The sequence below is a fragment of the Pieris brassicae genome, chromosome 8 (assembly GCF_905147105.1).
Source record: "Pieris brassicae chromosome 8, ilPieBrab1.1, whole genome shotgun sequence".
Lineage (NCBI taxonomy): Eukaryota > Metazoa > Arthropoda > Insecta > Lepidoptera > Pieridae > Pieris > Pieris brassicae.
This window is the reverse complement of record NC_059672.1, coordinates 8,586,941-8,609,286: the sequence shown is the minus strand read 5'-3', so window position 1 is coordinate 8,609,286 and position 22,346 is coordinate 8,586,941. Positions and strand designations below refer to the sequence as shown.

Below are 22,346 nucleotides of genomic sequence, written 5' to 3'. Positions count from 1 at the left end.
TAAGCACGCGAACTTAACAAGACAGAGTGCGGTAATATGTTATATAATATTGCCTGTTTCAGTACGGAGATACGTCCCTACACACAGCGGCGCGGTACGGTCACGCGGGCGTCACGAGAATCCTCATCTCAGCTCAGTGCAGGGTTTCTGAGCAAAACAAGAATGGTGACACAGCACTACACATAGCGGCAGCGATGGGGAGAAGAAAATTGACTAGGATTCTTCTCGAAGCCGGTTGCGACAAGTCCCTAAAAAATCACCAAGGAGAAACGGCCAGAGATATTGCTACTAGAAAAGGTCTAAATGAAATTATTGCCATACTCAATACCCCAGTCGCAAAACAACCTAAAAAGAAAGAAAAACACAGAGATAAAAGCAAAGATCGAGGTATTGATGAACCGGACGACGGAAATAAGAGAGATCGAAGCAAAGAGAAGAAAAAGAAGAATGTACACTTTGAGACTCCTCAAGTGAAATGGTCTCCGTATGGTTGCCATTACTATCCGGATCCCAAATATTTCCCGAAACCTAAGCTTAGTTCCCTTCCCACCGAACCGTTGAAAAAGGGTGAACAGTATTACTTAGATTTAGCGGGGAATATTAAAAAGGGTCCGATAGGTGCCGGATATACCTGTTACTGCGCCCCATTCTTCAAACACATGGAGAACAAATTGAATGAAGATAAGAAAGACTTGAAGAAGCATATTGACAGGGCGCATGAAAAAATTGATCAGAAAGTAACGGACTTGGAGTTGAAAACCCAAGGGCAAATCTCTGAATTGACTAGGTATGTAGCGGCAGAACGAGCACTATGCAAAGAACGGCATGAACATTTGGAACAGTGGCTCACTAGAGGTATTATGTTCCGTGCATCAGAACGCGTTAAAAAACTAGATTTCAGTCCTAAAGGCTCCGTGGATATCCCGCCCATAAAGAGAACACGAAGTCTGGAGATTTTAGATGCAAATTCGGAGGAATGGAGCACTGTTGACAATCTTATTAGGAACTATGATAATTCTGAACTTAACGAGTGCAATGATCTAGACTGTAAAGCGACTTCCAAAAGTACCGAAGGTCTAGATAGGACTCCAAGGAGTCCGAAAAGAAAGCATATACTTAAGAATTCAAAAAGTAGTGATCACTTGGATGCAGGGCCGAGCAGGAATTGCAGATCTCCTTTTACGATAACGTCTCACATAAATTGTGCAGAGCAGCCACAGAATGTAACGGCAGAAGTTCATGAACATTTAAATAAACCATCTGAATTACGAACACCGACACCCAACGAGGTTTCAGTCGATAGATATACATCCCCTAGTCGCCAATCTATATCTTCCCCAAGTAGTATAAGATCTCCAGAGTGTCACTCGGAGACGAGAGAAGTGCTTAGAAATCAGGAAGACACAGAATCACAGAGCGTACCAGCCTGGAAGAGTCAAGTCTTGCAAAGAACTGCAGACGATATAAGAAAGAGAGTAATGCTAGAAAAAGAAATGGCCGATGTTATGATTAGAAATTCTCGAGCGCTGGAGAATATACCTCAAGATGGTTATGTTCGGTTGAGACAAAATCTGCAAGAAAATAACGTTGATAGGGAGCCACGGAAATCTGTGCAAGAATTAGTAGCCCAAGTAGAGCATCAACACAGATGTATATCACCTGAGAGATTGCCATTAAGTATAAAAGTACCTGAAAGAGAGTCATCATTACCACCAAAACAACCGATTCAGCCTATAATAAAAATGCCACAACAACCTCAAAGGCCGGCGCCGGTTTTAAAAGAGAAACCACCGAAAACCAAAAGATTTAGTCTTCACAACCTCATACCTTTCCCAACGAGAAAAACCTTCCAAAGTCCACAGAAAGAAAACGGAAATAATTCTGAAAGCAGCGATGAAGAGGACAATCCCATTAGAACTACGAACCAACCAGGACCGATGAGAAATACGAATCTCTTACAAACTTTACCTCTACCCAATTACGAGACTATGTCTACAAAGTCGCAGTCACCCACGCCTCAAGTCCACCCTAGTTATCCTCACGACAGTCGCATGATTCCGAAAGACGCATACTTTCACGAATTACCAAACAGACAAGTTCAGCACCAGATGCCATATAGAGAAATGGAAAACGGTCATCCTCCGCAATATTGCCAAGAGCATTACGACTACGAACCGGGCCTCCCACGGGCACAGCAGAGCAGAAGCAGAAACCCGATATACCACAATCAGACCGGTGTCTTCCATGCAATGATGAACGACCATATCATCCGAGAAATAGAGCGAATACCTCACTGCTACAGCGAACATTTGGACCAGAATACGGAAGTAGAGATCGCCAATCAAAATGAGCACTTTCGAGGCTACTACGATCACAATCCGCCAATGTACCCGAACTACGAACGAAACCCACATCTCAGGAAACCAGACCATACACTGTTGCACAGTAGATTGCAATCCTTGGCAATAAACACGCATTTGACGGAAATTCAAAGCCAAACAGATCGGGAGTCGCATAACGATTCGGGGTACAGTACAAAGGTCTATGGCAGCTCACAGGGTCCCTCCCCGAGTCTTTCGGGCAACGTGGAAGACAACCTCTCGGGACAGAGAGTCAATGTCATTAACAAGGAGCAGTTAGGCGCCTCGAGTTTAGTATAATTTACTAAATGTTCTGCAATGTTATTGTTAATATGCCGTCATTATTCACTAAGTACAAATAAATTCACGAGCACTACACGGAAATTTACTATTTAAGTACAAATAAAGATTTATTAATGTATTACAGAATACGTTAACATTCATTTCCTACATTTTCATGGCATTGAAATTTTACTTACAAAAAATTATAAAAGGCTGACAGTAAGTCGAAATGTAATACAAAGTATATTTTTAGTAATACTGTATTAATGTAATATAGCTTGTATTTATTATATATTTATTAATAAGGTTTTTATAATTGACCACAATAAATGCACTTTTGAAGTGACACAACTAAAATGTGCCTTTTATTGTCAACTCTAGTCATTTAAATATTCACTGTTACAACTCCTGCATAATTGACCAATCTCAATCGAGAGCATAATAATAATAATCGTTTATTTGCCAAGATAATGGTACAGTGGTTAGATCAATCAATTACAAATATCCGCACAATCAAATATAATTTTTTGCAATGTCTTATTAAGAATAATAAATAATTTAACTTTGACAAGTTAAATTATTTACAATTGGTGTCAAATCTATGGTCCAAATATTCGCCAATGCTATATAGGCACTTTGATTTAAAAATTTAATCACCATCGCCTTGAAATAATTACATGGCAGTGATCTATAGCTTCTAGGAAGGTGATTAAACAGTTGTACAGGCGTAACAATGTTTTGCATACATCGTGGTGGAGCATGCAGACTCATAGCCGTGTTGGATCCCTCGGTATATAAAGTCAAGGTTATTTGTTTTCAACAATTTTGGATAATTATTTGCAGTCATAACTGCTTTAAGAATATATAAACTACTATAAAAATACCGAGTCCGAATAATAACCCTAATTCATTTTTTTTGAGTAATGAAAACTTTATTTACAATAGGAGTTAGAAACAAGGAACGTTTACAGAGTGAACTTTATGAAGGTTACTGAAAGGTTTATTAGTTGTTGAACAGATTAGCTATTTCATATGGATTTGATTTCGTCATTATCATTAAGATCTTTACTAGTAACTACAGGACTTACATTCTGGTCTAGTTGGGCTTTTATGATATTCTAAGTTGAGATTTAATTTTTTGCATTTTTAAGATAATCGTCTAGTAATAGTTTTTGTATTCTTGTTTACTTTCATTTGTTTTATTTTTAAATATTTAAAAGTAAGTTGTCTCTTACGCGTACTAGAGATTCTAAGTCCTGATGTAATCCAATTGGGTGTCGTCATTTTATTATCAACATTAATTTTAATAACTGGAAATAAAAAAATCGATCAAAACAAAACATCGTAATAGATTTTATTAATACAACATTTCAAACAATCAGACCACTTTAATGTACATCTATTAACCTATATACAAAATCACTAAACAGAAGCTTTCCATTTTATGGATGTTTTTTGAGATAAAATATATATTATCCTTATTTGTCCTCGAATAGAACATTGTTAAGAGCTGTATTAGACTGGTGTTTAAGCGAAAGATTCTCAATTCAACTCCAGTAAAAATATTGATTTCTATTTATTTAATATATACACTCTTATACAAATACACACTCAAACACAGAAAGTTAGTGATATGACCTACTTGTCCATAAAGAAAAATGAAACATGAATTATACTATACACGGGACGATTATTAAAAAGATTTCTACCCTAGTGAATAATATACAAGATATAATTGACTCGTAGAAACTACATGTTCCGTCTCGCTGCCCAACTCGCGTTCCTATAGAACTCCTCAATACTGCTATGACAAAGGGCCTCGCCGTGGAAAAGCGACGCTTTCGCCGCATCTATTCTAACGCTGACGTAATCCCCCGGCTTCACCTCCCTCTCGCCCTCGCTCGAGGGGATCGCTCTCTGATCGAACAGCACTTTGAGGTAAAACTCGTTTCTGCCCAATATCTTCCCCGACTTCGGCGCGATCCCTTCGACCAAGACGAGGTGAGCGTTGCCGATTTCCTTTCTATTTATTTCCTCACATTTCCGCCGATAGAGTTCGACCATCCTGTTATGGCGGTCTCTCTTTGTACGTTCGGGGACGTCGTCTTCGTATCGACGGTGAGCGGCCGTTTTCTGCAATAGGAAGAAGTGAGTTGAGACTTATGACACAAGTGAATTTATTGAAACCGAGGACCCGTTTTCGATCCTTGTAAAACTCCATAATTTTAAGTGATTATAATTTACATTTGTGTATTCAACAATGTATTCAAAGGTATAGAATGGAATAATAACGGTCTCTGGATAAGAAACAAACATCTAACTCACCTTAGATTCGCAGACGCCGTCTTCAGTGAGACCGCTAAAAAAATAGAAAAAATGCTTCAAACACTAGACAGGGAAAGTCAAAAAGTCGGGCTTAACATGAACACTACAAGAACAAGAATCTTATCCATAGTATGTGCTTTGTATATTTAGGAAAACAAGTACCTTTCGACAAAAACAGCAGTGAAAACGAAGTAGATAGAAGAATAAATGCGACTTGGAAGAAGTACTGGACCCACAAGGAAATTCTGAAAGGAAACTGCAGTCTACAACACAAGATAATAATGGATTCAAATATTCTACCTTGTCTGACACACGCAAATCAAACGTGGGTTTTCAGCAAGAAAACAAGAAAAATCCTGTCTTGCCAGCATGCAATGGAAAGGAGCATCTTAAAGTTGAGAAGAATAAAAAAACAAGATATGTTGGCATTCGTAAAAAAACAAAACTTACAGATGCACTTATACACGCACTAAGGCTTAAGTGAAAATGCTATGACAAAGGGCCTCACCGGTCAGGTCATATTGCTAGAGCGCGAGATAAAAGATGGACACTAGAAATAACAAAATGGACTGGACCTACTGGAAAGAGATTTATAGGAAGACAAAAGAAAAGATGGACAGATGATATGATATGGAACAAACGGGATGACTGTTGCTCAAGCCAAAGAGAAATGGAAAAGTATGGAGGAGGCTTTTACCATAAAAGGAGCCATACAAAAACTAGACCACTAAAAAAGAATTGTATTTTTTTTAACTTATAGTAACACAACTAATGCTAATATTAAGGAATGTAAACGAACCACTTGTTGTATGGATTAATTAATAAAGCTTTAATAATAATAATAATTTACATTTTATGTTACAGTTATAAAATTCGTGAGATCTATCTGAATAGTGATTAACGACCGAATACCATATAGTTTACTTACTAAAATGTCCAAGCTACAAAAGTAACTATTATCGATCAATATATATATATATATAGTAATATTACCTCTCTCATGCTGTAGGGAAAGAGGAAAGCGACATTATAATCCACTTCTTCCATGAGCGTTAACGTTTCTTCGAACTCCTCATCTGTTTCACCACAGAAGCCACAGATCATGTCCGTCGAGAGGCCCACTGAAATGTATTAGGTCCTTTTTGTAGACTTTCTTTTTCTAAATCCACAGCATTACGTGCCTGCTATCAATGAAAATGACAAACACAAAAGTAGATGATACAAAATTTAAGTAATTGTTTACTCCCAATAGACGTGAAAACTTTCATTTTTTTTTTACTTAACTCAAAAAGACATACATACACAGAGTGAATTAAAAAACTGATATATACTGACCACCCTGTATATTTTCCCGGACATGTCTCACTAAGGAAAGATAAGCCTCCCTCGTGTAGCCTCGCCGCATTCGCTCCAGCACACTGCTGGAACCAGACTGAGCCGGTAGATGCAACATCTTACAGATGTTTGGACGCTCTCGTATAACTTGTAACACCTGGAATTGGATTAAGACAATTAAATGATATCAAATATTTCCTAACACAAGATGCTGATTGTTTAGTACAATTATTTAAAAGCTATAACACATCTGTACCCAGCATAGTACAAAAATACATAACAATGTTTGTAATAAAGGAGCTCAAGCGGAGATTTCGGCATTTACTAAAGCGTGGAAGATTCATATATAACAGATAACTTGTGCCTGGTTCCTGTAAAGTACCTCCACCAATTATGAGCCCCATATTTAGGGGGTCAAGGATAAAGAATTAGATTAGTACAAATAATTATCATCAGAAAATCTCGAGCGCGTCAGATTAGGGTAGGAGTAAGGTAACAACATTGTCAGATTAGTGAAAGATACGCAATCTGGAATCATAATGGAATCGAGTCAGAAGAGGAAGATAATGTTAATCTACTCTATTATTCTACTTGAACTTAAAAAAATATATTTTTACATTAAGATAAGCCATATACCATGTCTTAATCTGACGCGACTGAGTATTTCAAAACGCTGATATTCTGGCTATTTTTCTAATAATGGCCGCGAGTTTGCGTCACACGTCACACCTGCCTGCGAAGAAGTACGGCCAGGTGCGCAACGGCAACCGTGATTTTTTTTAAATCTTTATGTAAATCACCGTGATGTAGACGATATTTTATTTAAAAAACAAGTGAACAAAATTATTTTCCCAAAAATCAGTTAAAATAATTTAAACAAAAATACTAGCGGCCAAATTTTGATAGGCAACTTGGGACAAATATATTCTTCTAAATACACAAAAGTATACATAAAAATTTGGTTTCTAGCAAATAAACGATGAACGCACTAATCCTGCAACCGGATCTCGTACTAGTAGGAAATGGATGCTATCAATATCTGACGCACTCAAGTATGTCCATACAACAGTTTTTTTGTAAAAAAAAATATTACTTAAGCTTCGCAACTCAATAGGTTTCCATAACACTTGAGTAAATCCCCATTTAGCATGAGGGCTCCCCTACTATTATGTCTAAATTAAATAAAATGTTAATCTCTTTACTAGCCCTTGGATTGTCTCTTTAAATACTTCTAAAAATTATACACCTCATCAGGAAAATCTTTGGGATGAGCTGCAGTGAACCGTATCCTCATCTCAGAGTCCACAGACGACACTTTGTCCAACAAATCTGCAAAGCGTAGCCCTCCTTTCTTTTTTTTGTACACTGTTTTGAAACCTAGAAATATTTCAATAACTTTCATTTAAATAAAGTAGACTAAAGTAATAATAAAGCTTAATAAATTGGGCGTCTCAGGATGACCAAAAGTTTATTAATTAAATTATATGTATATTAATATGATGATATATGGAAGGTTATTTATTAATAAAATCTTTTATCAATTATAAAATATATTTTATGCTTGATTTTAATAGAATTTTTTCTTTACCTACATTATTAGTATCACTATTTAATCCTATAAAAGTAACGATTCGCTTATGTTAGCTATAATAAGCAACAAAACATATATGTCATCTAAAAAACTTGAAGAGACTGCATCAAATACAATTGCATGTCTTTTTGTAGTTTCTTCTGGCTTATTTGTCATTTTTTTTTTCTTTGTTTATTAATTAAGGATATAAATAAAGAGTAGAGAGAGGGGAAAGTAGCTGCGGGTAAGAGTGAGAGAGGAGGGGCCTGCCAACCTCTGCTTTATGAGTCAGAGAAAGGGAAGCTAGACAGACTGGTGTTGGTGGGTTATGTAACGCGTTACGTAACAAAGCGTTAGCTCAACAACAACCCTCCCACAAATAGTTATTTTTATCAAAAAAGTTAATAGTCTTGCAGACAGACTAATAATCAATAATCAATGATCATAACTTATTATTAATAAAGATTTTTTTATTAATAATTAGAATTATTTAAAAATACAAATAAAATTTTAAACCAGAATCACACCTTTAGCCAATTGTGTGTCATATTTTTCAGTTTGCTGTGTGGTGTCTCTATAACTGTTCACATTTTGACCCAAAAGAGTCACCTCCTTCACTCCTTGTTCTGACAATTGTCTAACTTCTTCTACAATGGAATCTATTGGACGAGACCTTTCTCGACCTCTAGTGAAAGGAACTATACAGTATGTACACATGTTATCACAACCTCGCATTATTGAACTGAAATAAAAATTTTAACTATATTTTTAAGCTTCATCCAACAATTTTTAATCTTAATATGTTTTTTTGCAGTGAAAACCACCTAGGCAAGCCCCTTGCATAGGTTGGCTCTACCTACTTCATGTAAAATTCAGAATTTATTTGTTTAAAGTCTTTATGGCAGTTGTGCCATTTTCAAACTAAAAGCAAAGCCTGGCAGTTGATTGCCTTAAAGGGATAAATTGTGTTAATCATATCATAAAGACTCCAAAGAAAATGTTATTATCAGTATTAGCCTATTTTTATAATATATATACATAGACTTTAACTCTAGCTCTATAGGTACTATAACTGACTTTGAATCTTTATTTACTCATGGGTGATTGGTCTATGGAAAGCACAATTTAACCTCTTTTAATAAGAAAATGTATTTACATAAAAGCTGACACGCTATCCTTGTTTAACCTTACTGGAACAACATCAGCATATGTTTCATCAAGAGAAAGCAGTACATTTACAGCTGTTTGTCCGTTTTCTGTGAGTGCTAGAAGTCTTGGTAAGTCTCTGTAGCTGTCAGGACCTGCCACTGAAATATAATACACAATGATAGGGGCATTAAAGTTAATTTCACAAATTTTTTCTGAGTTAGTACAGTTCGTTTCAGTTTAATGAAAAATTTATGAATCCACATACCAACATCAACAGCCTTTTCTTTCTCAATTAACTTCTCTTTTAGTCTTTCAGCCATACAACCTAAAATGCCAATCTTTACAGGTTTATCTCTATTCTTTGAAAGTGCTCGTCTTCTTTTAAAACCTCTTAAATGATCTAATCGGTGCCATATCTTAGTCTCAGCTCCCTCTCGGATAGCACACGTCATTACAAGGAATATATCAGCGTCCTCTTCGACAACAGTTTTTTCAAACCCCTCTTTCTTTAAAATTGACCAAACAATTTCGGTGTCGTTTAAATTCATCTGACACCCATATACATCAAAGAAAACTTTTCGTTTTGACGTATCCTGAATAAAATCAGGCAAATAAGGTATGTATGGTGGATGAGTAACAATTTCAGTTTCAGATGTTATTATAAAATCTTTTAACCCTGGTCCTGTTTTAATTCTGCTTCCAAATGACGCTGAAACATCATCTGCTTTGCACCGATATTTTGAAGATGTATTTGTTATTAATCGGACTAAACGTGTAGTACGGGATACACATAGCATCATCTTTTCCTTTATTACAAGAGAAAATTGAAAATATACTAAATGAACATCAAAGTATTTAGATCATGCCTCATTGCTATTATATATATATATGTCTCCGTATTTAAAATTTTACGGTGACATATTTTTTTTTCATAATTGCAGAGCATTTATAGGTGGTTTTTTTATAATTGCAGATTACACATAGATTTTCACAGTTCACACAGTTAACACACTTTATATTATTGCATATTAATACGTCAAATTTAACTTCTGTGTTGTATAATATTGATATATATGATATGTTGCGTCTATGACTAACCTCATAGACTACAAATTTGTGTTGACTTTGACAAAAACAAGTTTGAGGGAAGTAAAAGATGGAAGAACATAGAACTGCTATTTAATAATAATAACTAATAACCATAAAACATATATAACTGTTAGGTGGAAATTAAAATATTTTATTAATCTAATTACTTTTAATGAACTTTTTTATGAACTAGTTATAGTAATAAATATATATATATATTGATTATACGACGTCACAAAAATGAGCGAGCGTTATCGAGATTACAAAGGTATTCATTAGGGTAAATTATTCTTTTTGATATTTTAATATTTAATAACCAAAACAGGCTTAACTTGTTCTGCTTTGTTCAATTCTATACGTTATTTATCTTTGCCAGTGTTTTCACATTGGCAGGGTCATCTCGATCGACGCGTGATGATTCTAGGAGAGTCGAGAGTCATGGGCGAGAAAGGACGCGGTCAAGATCTCCAAGGCGAAGATCCCCATCAGAATACAAACCGGAAAGCAGGCGGAATCGAGATAACTTTGACGGTATGAGCTGTAGCTGTGTTTTTCACTCTGTATGTTTATGGTTCACAACCATTCACTTTTTATTCAAATGTGTCCTTATGTCACTCAAGAATAATATATAATAATAGCTCTAAACATTACATCCTAGTAAGAATATATAAACTTCTAAATATTTTATACTATATAACTTCATTTATATACTTTATATAAGAACAAATTTAATAATATTTTAGTTACATTAGACTTTACATTTTAGATAAAAGGAAGAGATCTCCTAGCAACAGAGAATGCATTGTTGAAGTTCCAGCACCACCACCACCTCCTCGTATCAGTAAAATAAGTATTGGATTCACAAAGCCACAAGCTCCAATCAAAATGACGTTAGGAGGCTCATCAAAACCTAAATCTGTGGCAGCTCCAAAACCAACTGTAGCTTCAGTCTTTAATAATGATGATGACGATGAAGAGCCAGAAGAAATGCCAGCTGAGGCTCGTATGAGAATGAGGAATATTGGCAGGTTTGTTATTTTTAAATCACTTTTATTGTCTAAGCTTCATGTTACTGCTTAGTTTTTTGTACCACTGTTACATTACTATAAAGGAATTTTGTAATAAATGAAACCTTTTATTTTACAGAGAAACACCAACATCTGCAGGCCCTAACTCATTTGGGAAAACTAAGCAGGGCTTCTGTGATGCTAAAAAAGTTTTTGAGAAGAATTTAAAATATGCTCTTGAAACAGCCCAAAAACCAGATATTACTAAATTACCTAAAACCATCTATAAACTTCAGGGCCCATAGTTTTACTAAATTGTATTTTAAGTTTTTATTACATTAATATAGTTTTGTATTATAGTTAGTATTCTGAATGTAACTATAAACCTATAAATTGATTTGAAATTATATTAAAGTAATATTGCAAAATTTTTTGGTCATTGTAATATATGTTTGTGTTATTTAACACAACCTTGTACAAAAGGATCCTTAATAAATAAATATAATAGAACATATTTTTTAATATAACACCTATTCAGAATATCTGTATTAATCAACAAGCATGCTTAGATCAGTAACATCCTTCCTGATTAAGAGGCAAGATAAGAATTGGCAATACTTTTTTTGAATTTAATTAACCTTTATACTTTTCTATTTAAAAACATGACTTTTCATAAGATGTATTGTCATTTAGTTTTATTTTCTTTTATTCTATATTATTGAACATTCTCTGCTTTCATGACTATTTGCTACTCAAACAGACAGTTAACAATGTGTGGGTAAACGAAATAAACACTTGATTTTTCTTATAAATTTATTAATTTACTTCCGTTGCAAATTCTGTGGGCGGGACATGTCTCGCGGGAAGTTGCTCTTAGGTGGCGTACGAATACGTCTGTCCTTCTTAGACCTGTTGCGCACAACTTTGCTGTGGATAGCACATGACACACAGTAATGCAACTTGGCATATAACTTAGGGAGCTGGAATGCTGAAATGAAATGTTTGAAACTTGTCAATATATATAATCTGTATGATCAATTAAATAATACCGAATTATGATGAAGGCTATCAATGCGATTCTCATCTAAGAAACAGTAATAGTATTCTTAATTTCACATAACCAAAAACTTAAGCAAAACTTAATACATGAAAAACATATACTAATTATAATATTTATTGTAACTGAAAAGCAAATGAACAACTTAAAAATTATCTATGTTTGCTTACAGGTGTAAACGGAGGCTTCGTTTATGTCTCTAACAGCGGCAGCTTCGACGATATTTCTAATCACGAATTTCTTGATAGCCTTGTCCTTTGGAACGCATCTTGCACAATTAGTACATCTTACAGCCTTAACATGTCCACGACCGTGCTTAGCGCGACCTCCGTTACGGCGTTTACGAGTCTGAAATCAAAATTTCCATCTTCATACCACATGCCTAACATGTCAGCGACCACGCGAGCCTAATGAAAAATGTCGTACGTTGCAAAATAATATCAAATTTGTTTTATTAGCTATTCAATATTATAATGATCAGTTATTTTTGGCATGTTGTGCTTAAATTAAGAATTTTTTTCATAAATATTTCTACGCACCATTTTATAACCTCCGACACGGTAAACGCACAACGATGAAAAAGAAAGATTTGCTATTCATAAACAAGTGTCATTGACTATAGAATCGTATCTGTATCCGTGTATAGATATTTTACAAACAGCAATTTCATAATATCTGTGCTAATGTGCTTGAGTGGGATATTCACGAATCTATGGAACATTATTATCTGAAGCTTGCTTTTTATATGAAAATTTTTATTCTGTTCTTAATAAAAATATTTCTTTCATTCAATCGTTGTGTGCAATATTATTTTTGTTGCTAAATAATCTCATTTTGTTTAAATTATTATTTGTTTTGTTTAATTTTTCCTTTAAAACTTTCAACGAGTCTATAATAGGTAATTTAATATATGACAGACAATTTAGTTCTCATCGTCATCAAGTCACAAGTGATCGCCCCAAGTGTCTAGCCATTCATCACAATCAATGCTATAAAATTTTTGTAAAGTGCAATGTGGCGCAGGTAGTTAATTGTTTGTACCGCGTGTGAAATGTCACAACATGGATTCCCTGAGAGACTGTCGAACACTTCAAAGGGGCTCCAGGAAGATATGTCAAGCCAGACTATGGAGGTGCTAGTTGAGACTCTGACTGGCACAGCTTTTGAAATCACAGTCTCGCCTTCTGACACTATTTTCGATATCAAATCGAAAATATATAGAGTAGAAGGTATGTTCCATTTAACAGGATTTTTTAATAAAATTGCACAAAGTATTACACAATAAATTGTCTTGTTATCACGCGTCATCTCAACAAAGAATGTCGTGGCTTATGAGCTGCGTAAATTACACAAATGTATTGCGTCGGAATCAAATAACTGTTGATGTATTCATTAAAAGCTTACATTACCCTGTTTTACTCCATATTGTATTTGGTTATAATTGTTGTTTTACACATTACAACTTGTACTAATTCTGAGTAGGAAATATTGCAATGCCTGTTTCTCCATGGGATCATTAAGTGTATCTTAACATGTAAACTTTTAATTATATCATTTATGACTAACACTGAAACTATGTCAATAAAAATATATGACTCACATTTCCATCTCACCAAATTTTTTTTATAGTTTATAAATAAACATCCAATAATTACTTAGTTTAGTAAATGAAATTTGTTAGTAATTACATACTATAAGTTAATATAGGTACTTATATTTTGCTTTTCTTCATAATAAACAAATTCCTATAAGCTTCTCATGTGTTAGTTTAAATTCTAAGCACTATACTTACAATGATTTTGTTATATGACTGGTATTTTCTTTCTTTATTTGTGTTTTAAATGTTTTCCAATGGTAAATAATTGTACTCTTATTATGTGTTTTTTAAAATTGCAATTTGATGCAGTATCTTATTTGCAATGTTGAGTTAAACTAATGTTCCTCCTCCACCTTCAATAGCTTGCTCACTTATTGGCTCTCTCGGAAATGCTCTTGACCATGTTTTGTCTATAACAACACTCATGCTTTCATGTCTGACAATCTCTTTGTGAATGGTGTAGAATTTAGTGTCTAGGTTTTGTGGTACTAGGTTGTTTGATTGTATTGGGGTGCATACCCCTGATCCCTTACCTTGCATTGTTTCGTTTATTACTGACAACACTTCCCTAGAGACTTCTCAACCACAACATGGAAAACCAATCTTAGACTACTCATAAATAATAGTTTCACATCATTTTCACAGATGTCCAATTTATATGTTTACTGTCACAAAAATATTTTAATCCTCTAAATACAATTAAAGATTAATTACAATATTATTTTTCAGAGTATTTAGCTTTAACACAAAATTGTGGTTATATTTTTATTTATTATACAATGTTGTTTATTATGTAAATTGTTTGTAAAATATATCAATGCCAGTAGTGTGCAAGTGATGATTTCATTTGGCCTTCATCCAAATTTTGTAAATCACAATTTGACAGTTTGTGTAAAATTGCATATGACCAGTTTATCAGTAGAAACCAAATTCTTATTTCTACTGTTATATGTCTGACCACATCTTAATCAGAGCTGCTAGCTTAATTTAATTTTCTAAATATCTGTAGAAATATTAAATGCAGCTTATTGTTATGTGAACAAGATGCTATATATGATTGATTACAATATGGTCATCCACGTAATTTATAGATCTAAATTGGTAAATTTTTTACTTGGCACAAACACATATAAAATGTATGAATTATTGTTCATAAGCATAGTTCACATATTAGTTGAAGATTGCATAGGGTTTGGTGTTACCCTATCATTCATCTCTATTCTTTGGTATTAGCTCACAGAAGGAATTTTTCATGATAACAAACACTTATTTCAATAGAAACAGCATGTTATGTGAATAGTTTACAGTGGTTCATGGTCTCAGGACATAATACTGATAAAAGTAATACAGTCAAAATCTGTAATAACTACATTGAAGGGACAACCAAATATGAGTGATAATTGGTTGTAAAAACTGGTAGTTGTAACAGCCAATGATGATCAAACCTAATACATAGTATTCATCTTTTGGTCAATATAACTGGTATGTTGTTCTAAACGATGTTGTCAGTTTGAAATCAACGTTAGTAATTTATGCATCTATATAAATTTATTTATTTGTGTAAAATCGATTCCAGGCATTCCAATATCTCAGCAGCACCTAGTTTACAATCTCAAAGAGTTGGAAGATGCACGATCGCTCCGCGAGCAGTCGGTATGTGATGGAGCGAAACTCCGGCTCGTGTTGGGCCTTCGCGGAGGGCCAGTCGCCACACGCAGGCTGCCTCCACCCGAACCGTGGCACGACATTGAACGAATGCTTGCTTCTAAAAGGTATTTTTACCAGATCATGTATTTATAAAATATAATGTTTTAAAGATAAACTTCAATATTGCCTTTTATTTATTTATTAACACTTCGTTACATTACAATATAAAAAAAAGAAAATAATTAAATCAAAAGGAGAGCAACTAGGCCTTATCGCTTTCGAGCGATCTCTTCCAGGCAACCACTGAGTAAAGAAAAAAGTATTAAATTACATAATATCATAATTATAGAAAATATGATAACGATCTACAACAAAAATATTTGAGATAATGTACTCAACAGTGGGGAGTGTTCGAGCGGCGGGTCCGGGTCGGGCAGCGGGTGCAAGGTGACGGTGGTGGTGTTCCGAGAAGGGGAAAGGGTTAACATGCTCAGGGTCAGGGAGAACAAGGACGGCACCTATTCGCATCTTGACACTGCCAAGTGTGAGTATATTTGCATTAGAGATGCTTCCCTAACTGTGATTATAGATCACTTTGATCGAAAAATAACAAAAAGATATTATAAATGACGTATATGATCATATATGATGATACAAAATCCTTTTTAAATTTTGTAAGGTGTTGTGTTTATTTATATATTTCGTAATCCTACAACTAGCAAAACTTAAATTAACAAACAATTACTAAAAAAATGCCAACAATGGAATATACAATATTTACAAAAAGGTTCAAACGTCTACAAAAGGGAAAAAATATTCAATAAATTTAACTGAGTATTAATTTATTTGGCTATGACGTGTGATGGTGTAAAATTGAGGTACTAGTATCTACGTGAAGGTGTGTATGTGGCGTGTGCTTATGATACAGGTGATTGTACGCTATGGTTATTCTTAAGACTTCTTTTAAGCATTTTCCGCGATAGCTTAAACACGTCAAGGCTTATATTGGTCGTTGTATATATAATACTAAGTTTTTTGCATAGTTATTGTTGAAGTTAGGAACATGAAACAAAGCACGATTACGAGTCTAGTGGACAACAACAAAGAGGCAAGGGAAACTTTTCTAGAATTTATGTTGAAGCTGCAATTATTTTCATTAGAAAAGATGTCATTTAGTAGCAATAAATCATAGTGTTGGCCATGCGTCATACTCGTGAACGGGTGCTACTTGTGGTGACTGGTTGTACTTGAATTCGTGACACTTGAAACTTGGCGATTAAAAAGAGTGACGGAGAGTTTATTGCCAGTTCTTCTCTTGTTCTCGATTTTAGAATGAACAGTAAATGTAAAATTAGAAGCATTTTATGTACATTTCTGTTTTTGACGTTCATAAGTGTACATTGTGTTACCTATATGTATAAATGATTTTGAATTGAATTGAATTGCTCCAGAAGATAAACCACTCCTTATATTGACATTGTATTTGTTTTTACAACAAACTCCCAAGCGAAATTGGTAATTATAACTGAATAAATAAAAACTCTCGCTAAACGTAAATAAGTCTAAAATTAGATTAAAGTGATTAGTATTAAAATGATCCTAATCCTTGGGATTGATTTGCTCCAGTTCAAACGATTTGTATGACTCAAAAGTTGGTGATAAAAAAGAGTAGCTATTTCCTTAAAAAACCTTATAGCGCTAGGACGCCACGGACCAAGGATCTCGACACCGAATGGGACAAAATCATATTCGAAACCTGTAAAAACTAAAGCATGCAAATACTCCCTGTATGCCGCACCAGCTCTGTTGTTGGTTCCATTTATCCCATACCAGCACCCGGCCCATCTTTCGTGGAATCAAACTCATACTGTCCGGTCTCTTGCAATTCCAGTCGGCTCAACTAGACTTGGCACGTTAACGGTGGCAAGGGACCGGCGTATGATATGCACTTTTTTGGCATGACAGTCCTAGCTTGTTGACATCACCGCCACAGGGATATTTATGAGGAGCGCAGACCGGAACCCTAAGCCGTAGACACGTTGCGATTCGGAGCGTGTCAGGCTCCAGTAATGTTCCTGTATTTACCGAAGGGTAATCGTGAAGCCAGTAGCCGGCCTCATGCGTTCCCACGGCCAAAAGCCTAAGCACGAGCCGAAACTTATTATAGGTCTTATAGGAGATAAATTTATAAAATCGGAATACATACATAAAAAGGGTAAATTGTATAAATATCGTATAAGTATCCCCTATGTTTTGCCTTAGTGATTGTACGGTTAGTAGCTGGCTACAGCTAGAATTCCAAGACAAGTCTTTTGTAAAATGTAGGAATAAAAACTATAATGATTCCACTTGTGCTTGAGTTTGAGTTATATTTAAACTACTTAAATAAATAAAAGAAACTTCTAATGTCGTCACAGACTCGTCGTCCCTGAGCCACCTGGCCGAGTGCGAGCGCGACGAGGGTCACTCGACCGGTGGGGAGCTGGTGGCCGACATGATGCACGACAACGCCCTCACCATGACCAAGATGATGCAGCTCAGGCATCGCATGCTCAAGCTCAACGCCTCCAGGCCCTCTCACGGTACAACTCAGACGTCCATTTATACTCGTCTTTAAGATGTATGTAGCGAACTAAAGTTATGTTCTGTAATTTGTAACATTACAGTGAAGAGAGACATCCAGAAGACGAGGAGCGAAGAGTTCCTGTCCGTGGCCAGTCTGCTGGACGACCCCGCGCTGGAAGAAGGCCGCTTCAGGAGGTATGACTGCTTCTCAGGATCGGTCCTGCCCTGCAGGACTGACTCCGACCCCAACATTCCTGACGCTGACGACACGTGAGTTGCTTTGAACAACTGCACCAGCAAAGGGAGGGTCTCGGCCCGTTTCGAACTATTCGCTTTTATTGGCCAATTTGACATCGTCATTTCATTGCACCTAACTAACAGTCATTTGTCATTCTTTCCATTAACGCAGGAATAATCGATCTCGTGTATGTCATGCTTTTCATTAGCATTTTGATGGAAAAGACAATCGTGTAGACCGGCCTTCGTGTCGGTGTAAGGAAGCGTTTTGTAGCGCAATCGGCGTCTCTCAAACGTGCTATGATATATTTCAGGGCTCGCTTGAAGCTGTCGGAGGCCCTGTCGGGCTCCATCCTCGTGAAACGCGAGGCGGGCGAGGGGCGGGGGCAGGGGGACGTGGACACGCCCTTGGCAGCTGACAGTTTGCCCGCGCTACATGCGGACTATGGTGAGTGTCAACCGTCAACATCAATCTTTTAAACGTCACACTGTGACATTTAAAAGATTCATAATTAAGCTGTGTGCTAGGCGGAACAAAGAGTTATTTGAAGAGGATCCCGTCGCTTCCCCACGTTCCGACGTATAATAACTCAAGATGAGAAATACAGGAGATGGTTCTTCCATAACTTCTGGAAGAAGAAAAAGAAGAGATCGCGGTCGCTTTAAATTAAAACAGGAAAGTGAATGATGAAAGAAAGTGTACGATGGCCAAGCAGGATTTATAAAGTGAACGGGCTGCTTAGATCGGGTCTTTTCCTTAAGATGCATTGTCGAAAAGTTAGCTTCTGTAGATTGAGGAAAGGCTTACGATCGCATGGCAAGTTGATTGGTGATTTGTACGGGGCCAGTTGATTCAGATGGACGCGTCAAAGTCAACGGAGCCTGCCCGGGTCGGATTCTTGTATCTTTAAAGGTTTTGCCACCCTGAGGCCGCTCAACTTATTCGTGGACAACCGTCTGATAGAAACGACACAGAGAGTGAACGGGGATTGAAACGTTAATTGTCATAAGTGGAAATTAATGTGGCAACGGTCGATGGTGAAGTCGGGTTGGGTACGGCTTGTCGGACATATCTGGACGGAATACAGCAGATACGGAAAACACAAGTGAAAAGTACCCTCAACGACAATGGATGAAGCGGGAGAGGACTATCGACACCGTAGCAAGAGCAGATCCCTGGTCTCCACCCTTCGGGAATAAATATAAAGCATGTAATGATTCATAAATAATAAATTTTTCTATAGAACAAACAGAAGGTTGAAAATTTGACTGGATATTGGCTTGACCACTTTCGATAAATCGTAATCCATGTACGCCATTTATATATAATTATAGGGTATCCGGTAATTAACGGAAAACGCCTGCATATTGATAAATGCATGCATAAATCCTAAATATTCCAGGCCCTCTAGTAGTCGGGGAATCCAGCGGTTGGCGAGCTCGTGGGTTCGGCTCCAGTTCTCAGTTGGCGGGAGGCCTGGCGGGGTCCCTCGCGGGAGGCCCCGTGGCGGGCTCCTCGTCCGCCTTGCACGTGCGCACGCGAAGGTCGGCGCGCTCCTCGCCGCCCCTGTCCGACGCGCTCTTCTCGTCTTCCACCTCGGATCTGGAGCATTTGAAGAGGAATAGGTGAGTTTGATGATCTAATCTAAATTCTTATTTAGTATTTTTTTTATTTGGTATATTAATATGTATTGTGTAAAAAGGAAATCGCAAAGAGATTGACTTCGAGAAAACTAGTTCGGCAAGATGGCGGCGTCCCACGGGTCCCTATGACGTATTGCACATATGTTTTGACATTGTTTTGATTTACAAGATTGCTACGCATCGTCTATCGATTCCACTAATCTGTGACGTTTGTGTGACAGACTACTATCAATAGCCCTTACTTTTTCATTCTGTCATATTTGAGGCTATTGCCTAAACGACATAAATCAAATATGGAAAGTATGAACGCCATCTAATAACAGTATGATAGAATTCAAACTTGAAAAATTTCCAGAATCCTTCCAGCCTTAAGCCGGCACCGCAACCGAGAACACCTGCACCTGAGCGACGACAGACTGGACACGCCTCCCCCCGACTCCCTCGCCCCCTCTCTGGCCCCTCTCAACAAGGAAGTGGGCTCCGAAAGGAGACAGAGGCGCATCGACAAGATCACGGAGATGGAGCAACGCTTCAAGGAGGACAAGGAGGTGTCGCAGGTGAACATTTCTTTTGGGAGAATCGCTCATTTTGTGATGGCATCTCTATCTCTTTCTCGTGTCTCGGCGTTCGTGTTCAATCTCCTCCGAAACGGACCTATATTTTAAAAAGCGAGGACGTATATAATCTTAATTGAATATCTGTCGTTACAGGAAAAGGAAAAGAGCACCGAAGAGAAGAAGAAGATAAAGATCCGTTGTGCGTTTTGCAAGAAGCGGCTCAGCATAGCGACGGTGCACACTTGCCGCTGCGGGGCCGAGCTGTGCGCCCCTCACCGCTACTCCGAGGTCCACGGCTGCGCCTACGACTACAAGGGGCACGCGCTGGACGCGCTGCGGAGGGAGAACCCTCTCGTGAGCGCCCCCAAGCTCCCCAAGATATAGACTGACGAGTGCGGATCGAAGGGCCGAGAGCCGTTTGGAGGGCCTTCGTTTCAAAAGTTAAATTCTGGAGTCGCTCGGAGGGTCGAGTCTTCTACATCTCTACCCCTGCGGACACCGTTCCGCTCTCTCTCCGTCTCTCGTCGGGTTTGAGTATTTCGGACCGAGGCCTAAATGCTCGTAAATAGCAATTTTGTTTTAAAAATTCTATAAATCTTCCGAATTCTCGGCAGCCTTCGAGAACGCACCGACCGTCGGGTCGTAACGTGAAGTGTCTTATTTCTAACGGTTACTAATATACAAATATATCACTGTTCGTTCGTACGTCCCCGAGGAGTCTTTCGGCCCACCCTCGGCTCGACGTTAGATTGGAGCGGGATCGCTCGGAGGGCTCCGAACGCTCCTGCGCGATTCCCTCGGCCGCGAGAGACTCGCTCGATTTTACGTGTAAAGTTGCAGCGAGACGGCACTCGATGAATGTGATATGACTAAATTAAGTTTAAAATGTTATTAAAATGCCATTCGTGTGTTTGTTTTCGTAATTAAATATAAAGAAAAAGTATCAAAAAAATATATAACTATTAATGAATGCGCCGAACGTCTCGCCGAGATCTTCTTGGTTAACCGATCCCGTCGAGACGTTCCGTTGATAAATACTCCGGTGATGACCTTAGTTGAGGTGCTTTGTGTTAGTTAGTACGGTTTCTATATTATTTCCGTTGTATATTATAATGCATAGATTAATGCTTATTATTTGTGGTCGGTGTGATCATGTACAATGTTTACTTGCCGCGGGCGACCTCGAGTGATGCCTTTTATGTCAATTGTCAAATTAGTGTGTGACGTCTATCCCGACGTAGACTAATTACAAATAGAGTTGCACGTGTCCCTCTCTTTCGCTGAAATGTCACAGATTAATATTTCTTCAGTATCCTTTGAATTTGGAATATTCGCTTTTTTGGAAAAGGAATCACTTGTGTCGTCTTTTATTTCTAGTTTGATTTTTAGAATGTTAATTTTTCGTATGTATTTTGTGTAAGCGTATAAAATTCTCAATGTTAACACGTTGTGTGTCATCCATCTCGTATCGTGTTCCAAACGGTGTTTAACGAAAGTAATAAGAATGACTCATTATAAATTTTTGATAAATCGTTTCGTCTTTAAGAAATGATCGTTTTTGACTGAAATGTTAAACTGCCGGACAGCTTAAACCGATCGTTCGGTGCCGATACCCCACATTTTCGTACTAGACCGTATATTTAAGTTTATAGATTCATTTATTTGGGAGAATAATTTTGGCTGATTTGAAAAATATATAATGCGAAAGCGAAGCTTTGTTTTAATTAAACATAATCTTGAAGTCGAGCACCAGATATTACAGGTCTACACAGACCTTAGCGAGTTGAAGCGTTTCATTTACCCTTGGAAGGTGTCTGGACACAGACTGGAGGGAGGACGTAAGTTTATCTGGTACCAAAAAGTTGCAATCCTTAGCCTCGGATTCTGAATCGAGAAGTAACCGTTAAGTGTTAAAACCGCATCAG

General features: G+C 37.0%; 5 protein-coding genes across 6 annotated transcripts in view; 3 read left to right on the top strand and 2 right to left on the bottom strand.

Annotated features, from left to right (window-relative positions):
• Nucleotides 1–2,860, top strand: part of LOC123712804 — a 50,599-nt gene extending 47,739 nt beyond the window's left edge. Inside the window, exon 5 of the mRNA XM_045666078.1 lies at nucleotides 63–2,860. Within this exon, the coding sequence (XP_045522034.1) occupies nucleotides 63–2,660 (2,598 nt within the window). The 3' untranslated portion in view covers nucleotides 2,661–2,860. The remainder of the gene's footprint in view (nucleotides 1–62) is intronic.
• Nucleotides 2,861–4,011: 1,151 nt separating this feature from the next.
• LOC123713323 (CDK5RAP1-like protein) lies at nucleotides 4,012–10,025 on the bottom strand. The gene is made up of 7 exons (XM_045666925.1): nucleotides 9,287–10,025; nucleotides 9,029–9,179; nucleotides 8,400–8,614; nucleotides 7,549–7,679; nucleotides 6,303–6,459; nucleotides 5,961–6,088; nucleotides 4,012–4,775 (listed from the first exon to the last, which is right to left on the bottom strand). The coding sequence occupies exons 1-7, from the start codon at nucleotides 9,819–9,821 to the stop codon at nucleotides 4,392–4,394; spliced, it is 1,701 nt and encodes a 566-aa protein (XP_045522881.1). The 5' UTR covers nucleotides 9,822–10,025; the 3' UTR covers nucleotides 4,012–4,391.
• A 125-nt stretch (nucleotides 10,026–10,150) lies between these two features.
• On the top strand, nucleotides 10,151–11,627 carry LOC123713119 (PEST proteolytic signal-containing nuclear protein-like). Its single transcript, XM_045666634.1, has 4 exons — nucleotides 10,151–10,378; nucleotides 10,504–10,641; nucleotides 10,877–11,138; nucleotides 11,257–11,627. Exons 1-4 carry the CDS (start codon nucleotides 10,351–10,353, stop codon nucleotides 11,420–11,422), a joined length of 594 nt encoding a protein of 197 aa, XP_045522590.1. The 5' UTR covers nucleotides 10,151–10,350; the 3' UTR covers nucleotides 11,423–11,627.
• A 285-nt stretch (nucleotides 11,628–11,912) lies between these two features.
• LOC123713129 (40S ribosomal protein S26) lies at nucleotides 11,913–12,804 on the bottom strand. The gene is made up of 3 exons (XM_045666646.1): nucleotides 12,714–12,804; nucleotides 12,345–12,522; nucleotides 11,913–12,105 (listed from the first exon to the last, which is right to left on the bottom strand). Exons 1-3 carry the CDS (start codon nucleotides 12,714–12,716, stop codon nucleotides 11,939–11,941), a joined length of 348 nt encoding a protein of 115 aa, XP_045522602.1. The 5' UTR covers nucleotides 12,717–12,804; the 3' UTR covers nucleotides 11,913–11,938.
• A 166-nt stretch (nucleotides 12,805–12,970) lies between these two features.
• Nucleotides 12,971–22,133, top strand: LOC123713170 (AN1-type zinc finger protein 4-like). 2 transcript variants are annotated; one of them, XM_045666716.1, is made up of 9 exons: nucleotides 12,971–13,403; nucleotides 15,348–15,543; nucleotides 15,820–15,962; nucleotides 17,836–18,000; nucleotides 18,085–18,178; nucleotides 18,535–18,668; nucleotides 19,624–19,846; nucleotides 20,220–20,421; nucleotides 20,575–22,133. In XM_045666716.1, the coding sequence occupies exons 1-9, from the start codon at nucleotides 13,226–13,228 to the stop codon at nucleotides 20,803–20,805; spliced, it is 1,566 nt and encodes a 521-aa protein (XP_045522672.1). In that variant the 5' UTR covers nucleotides 12,971–13,225; the 3' UTR covers nucleotides 20,806–22,133. The 2 variants fall into 2 exon arrangements, with proteins under 2 accessions (XP_045522672.1, XP_045522670.1); XM_045666714.1 differs by having other exon boundaries at nucleotides 18,085–18,253.
• Nucleotides 22,134–22,346: the final 213 nt, after the last annotated feature.

Coding starts and splice junctions, on each gene's coding strand:
- LOC123713129 (XM_045666646.1), bottom strand. Junction 12,106..12,344: donor CGAAGCCTCCGTTTACACCT/GTAAGCAAACAT, acceptor ATTTCATTTCAG/CATTCCAGCTCCCTAAGTTA.
- LOC123713119 (XM_045666634.1), top strand. CDS start 10,351: ATGAGCGAGCGTTATCGAGATTACAAAG. Junction 10,642..10,876: donor GAATCGAGATAACTTTGACG/GTATGAGCTGTA, acceptor TTTACATTTTAG/ATAAAAGGAAGAGATCTCCT. Junction 11,139..11,256: donor AGAATGAGGAATATTGGCAG/GTTTGTTATTTT, acceptor TTTATTTTACAG/AGAAACACCAACATCTGCAG.
- LOC123713323 (XM_045666925.1), bottom strand. CDS start 9,821: ATGATGCTATGTGTATCCCGTACTACACGTTTAGTCCGATTAATAACA. Junction 8,615..9,028: donor GATAGCGTGTCAGCTTTTAT/GTAAATACATTT, acceptor TTTTTATTTCAG/TTCAATAATGCGAGGTTGTG. Junction 4,776..5,960: donor TTCCCTACAGCATGAGAGAG/GTAATATTACTA, acceptor TTCCTATTGCAG/AAAACGGCCGCTCACCGTCG.
- LOC123713170 (XM_045666714.1), top strand. CDS start 13,226: ATGTCACAACATGGATTCCCTGAGAGACTGTCGAACACTTCAAAGGGG. Junction 13,404..15,347: donor GAAAATATATAGAGTAGAAG/GTATGTTCCATT, acceptor AATCGATTCCAG/GCATTCCAATATCTCAGCAG. Junction 19,847..20,219: donor GAGCATTTGAAGAGGAATAG/GTGAGTTTGATG, acceptor AAAAATTTCCAG/AATCCTTCCAGCCTTAAGCC.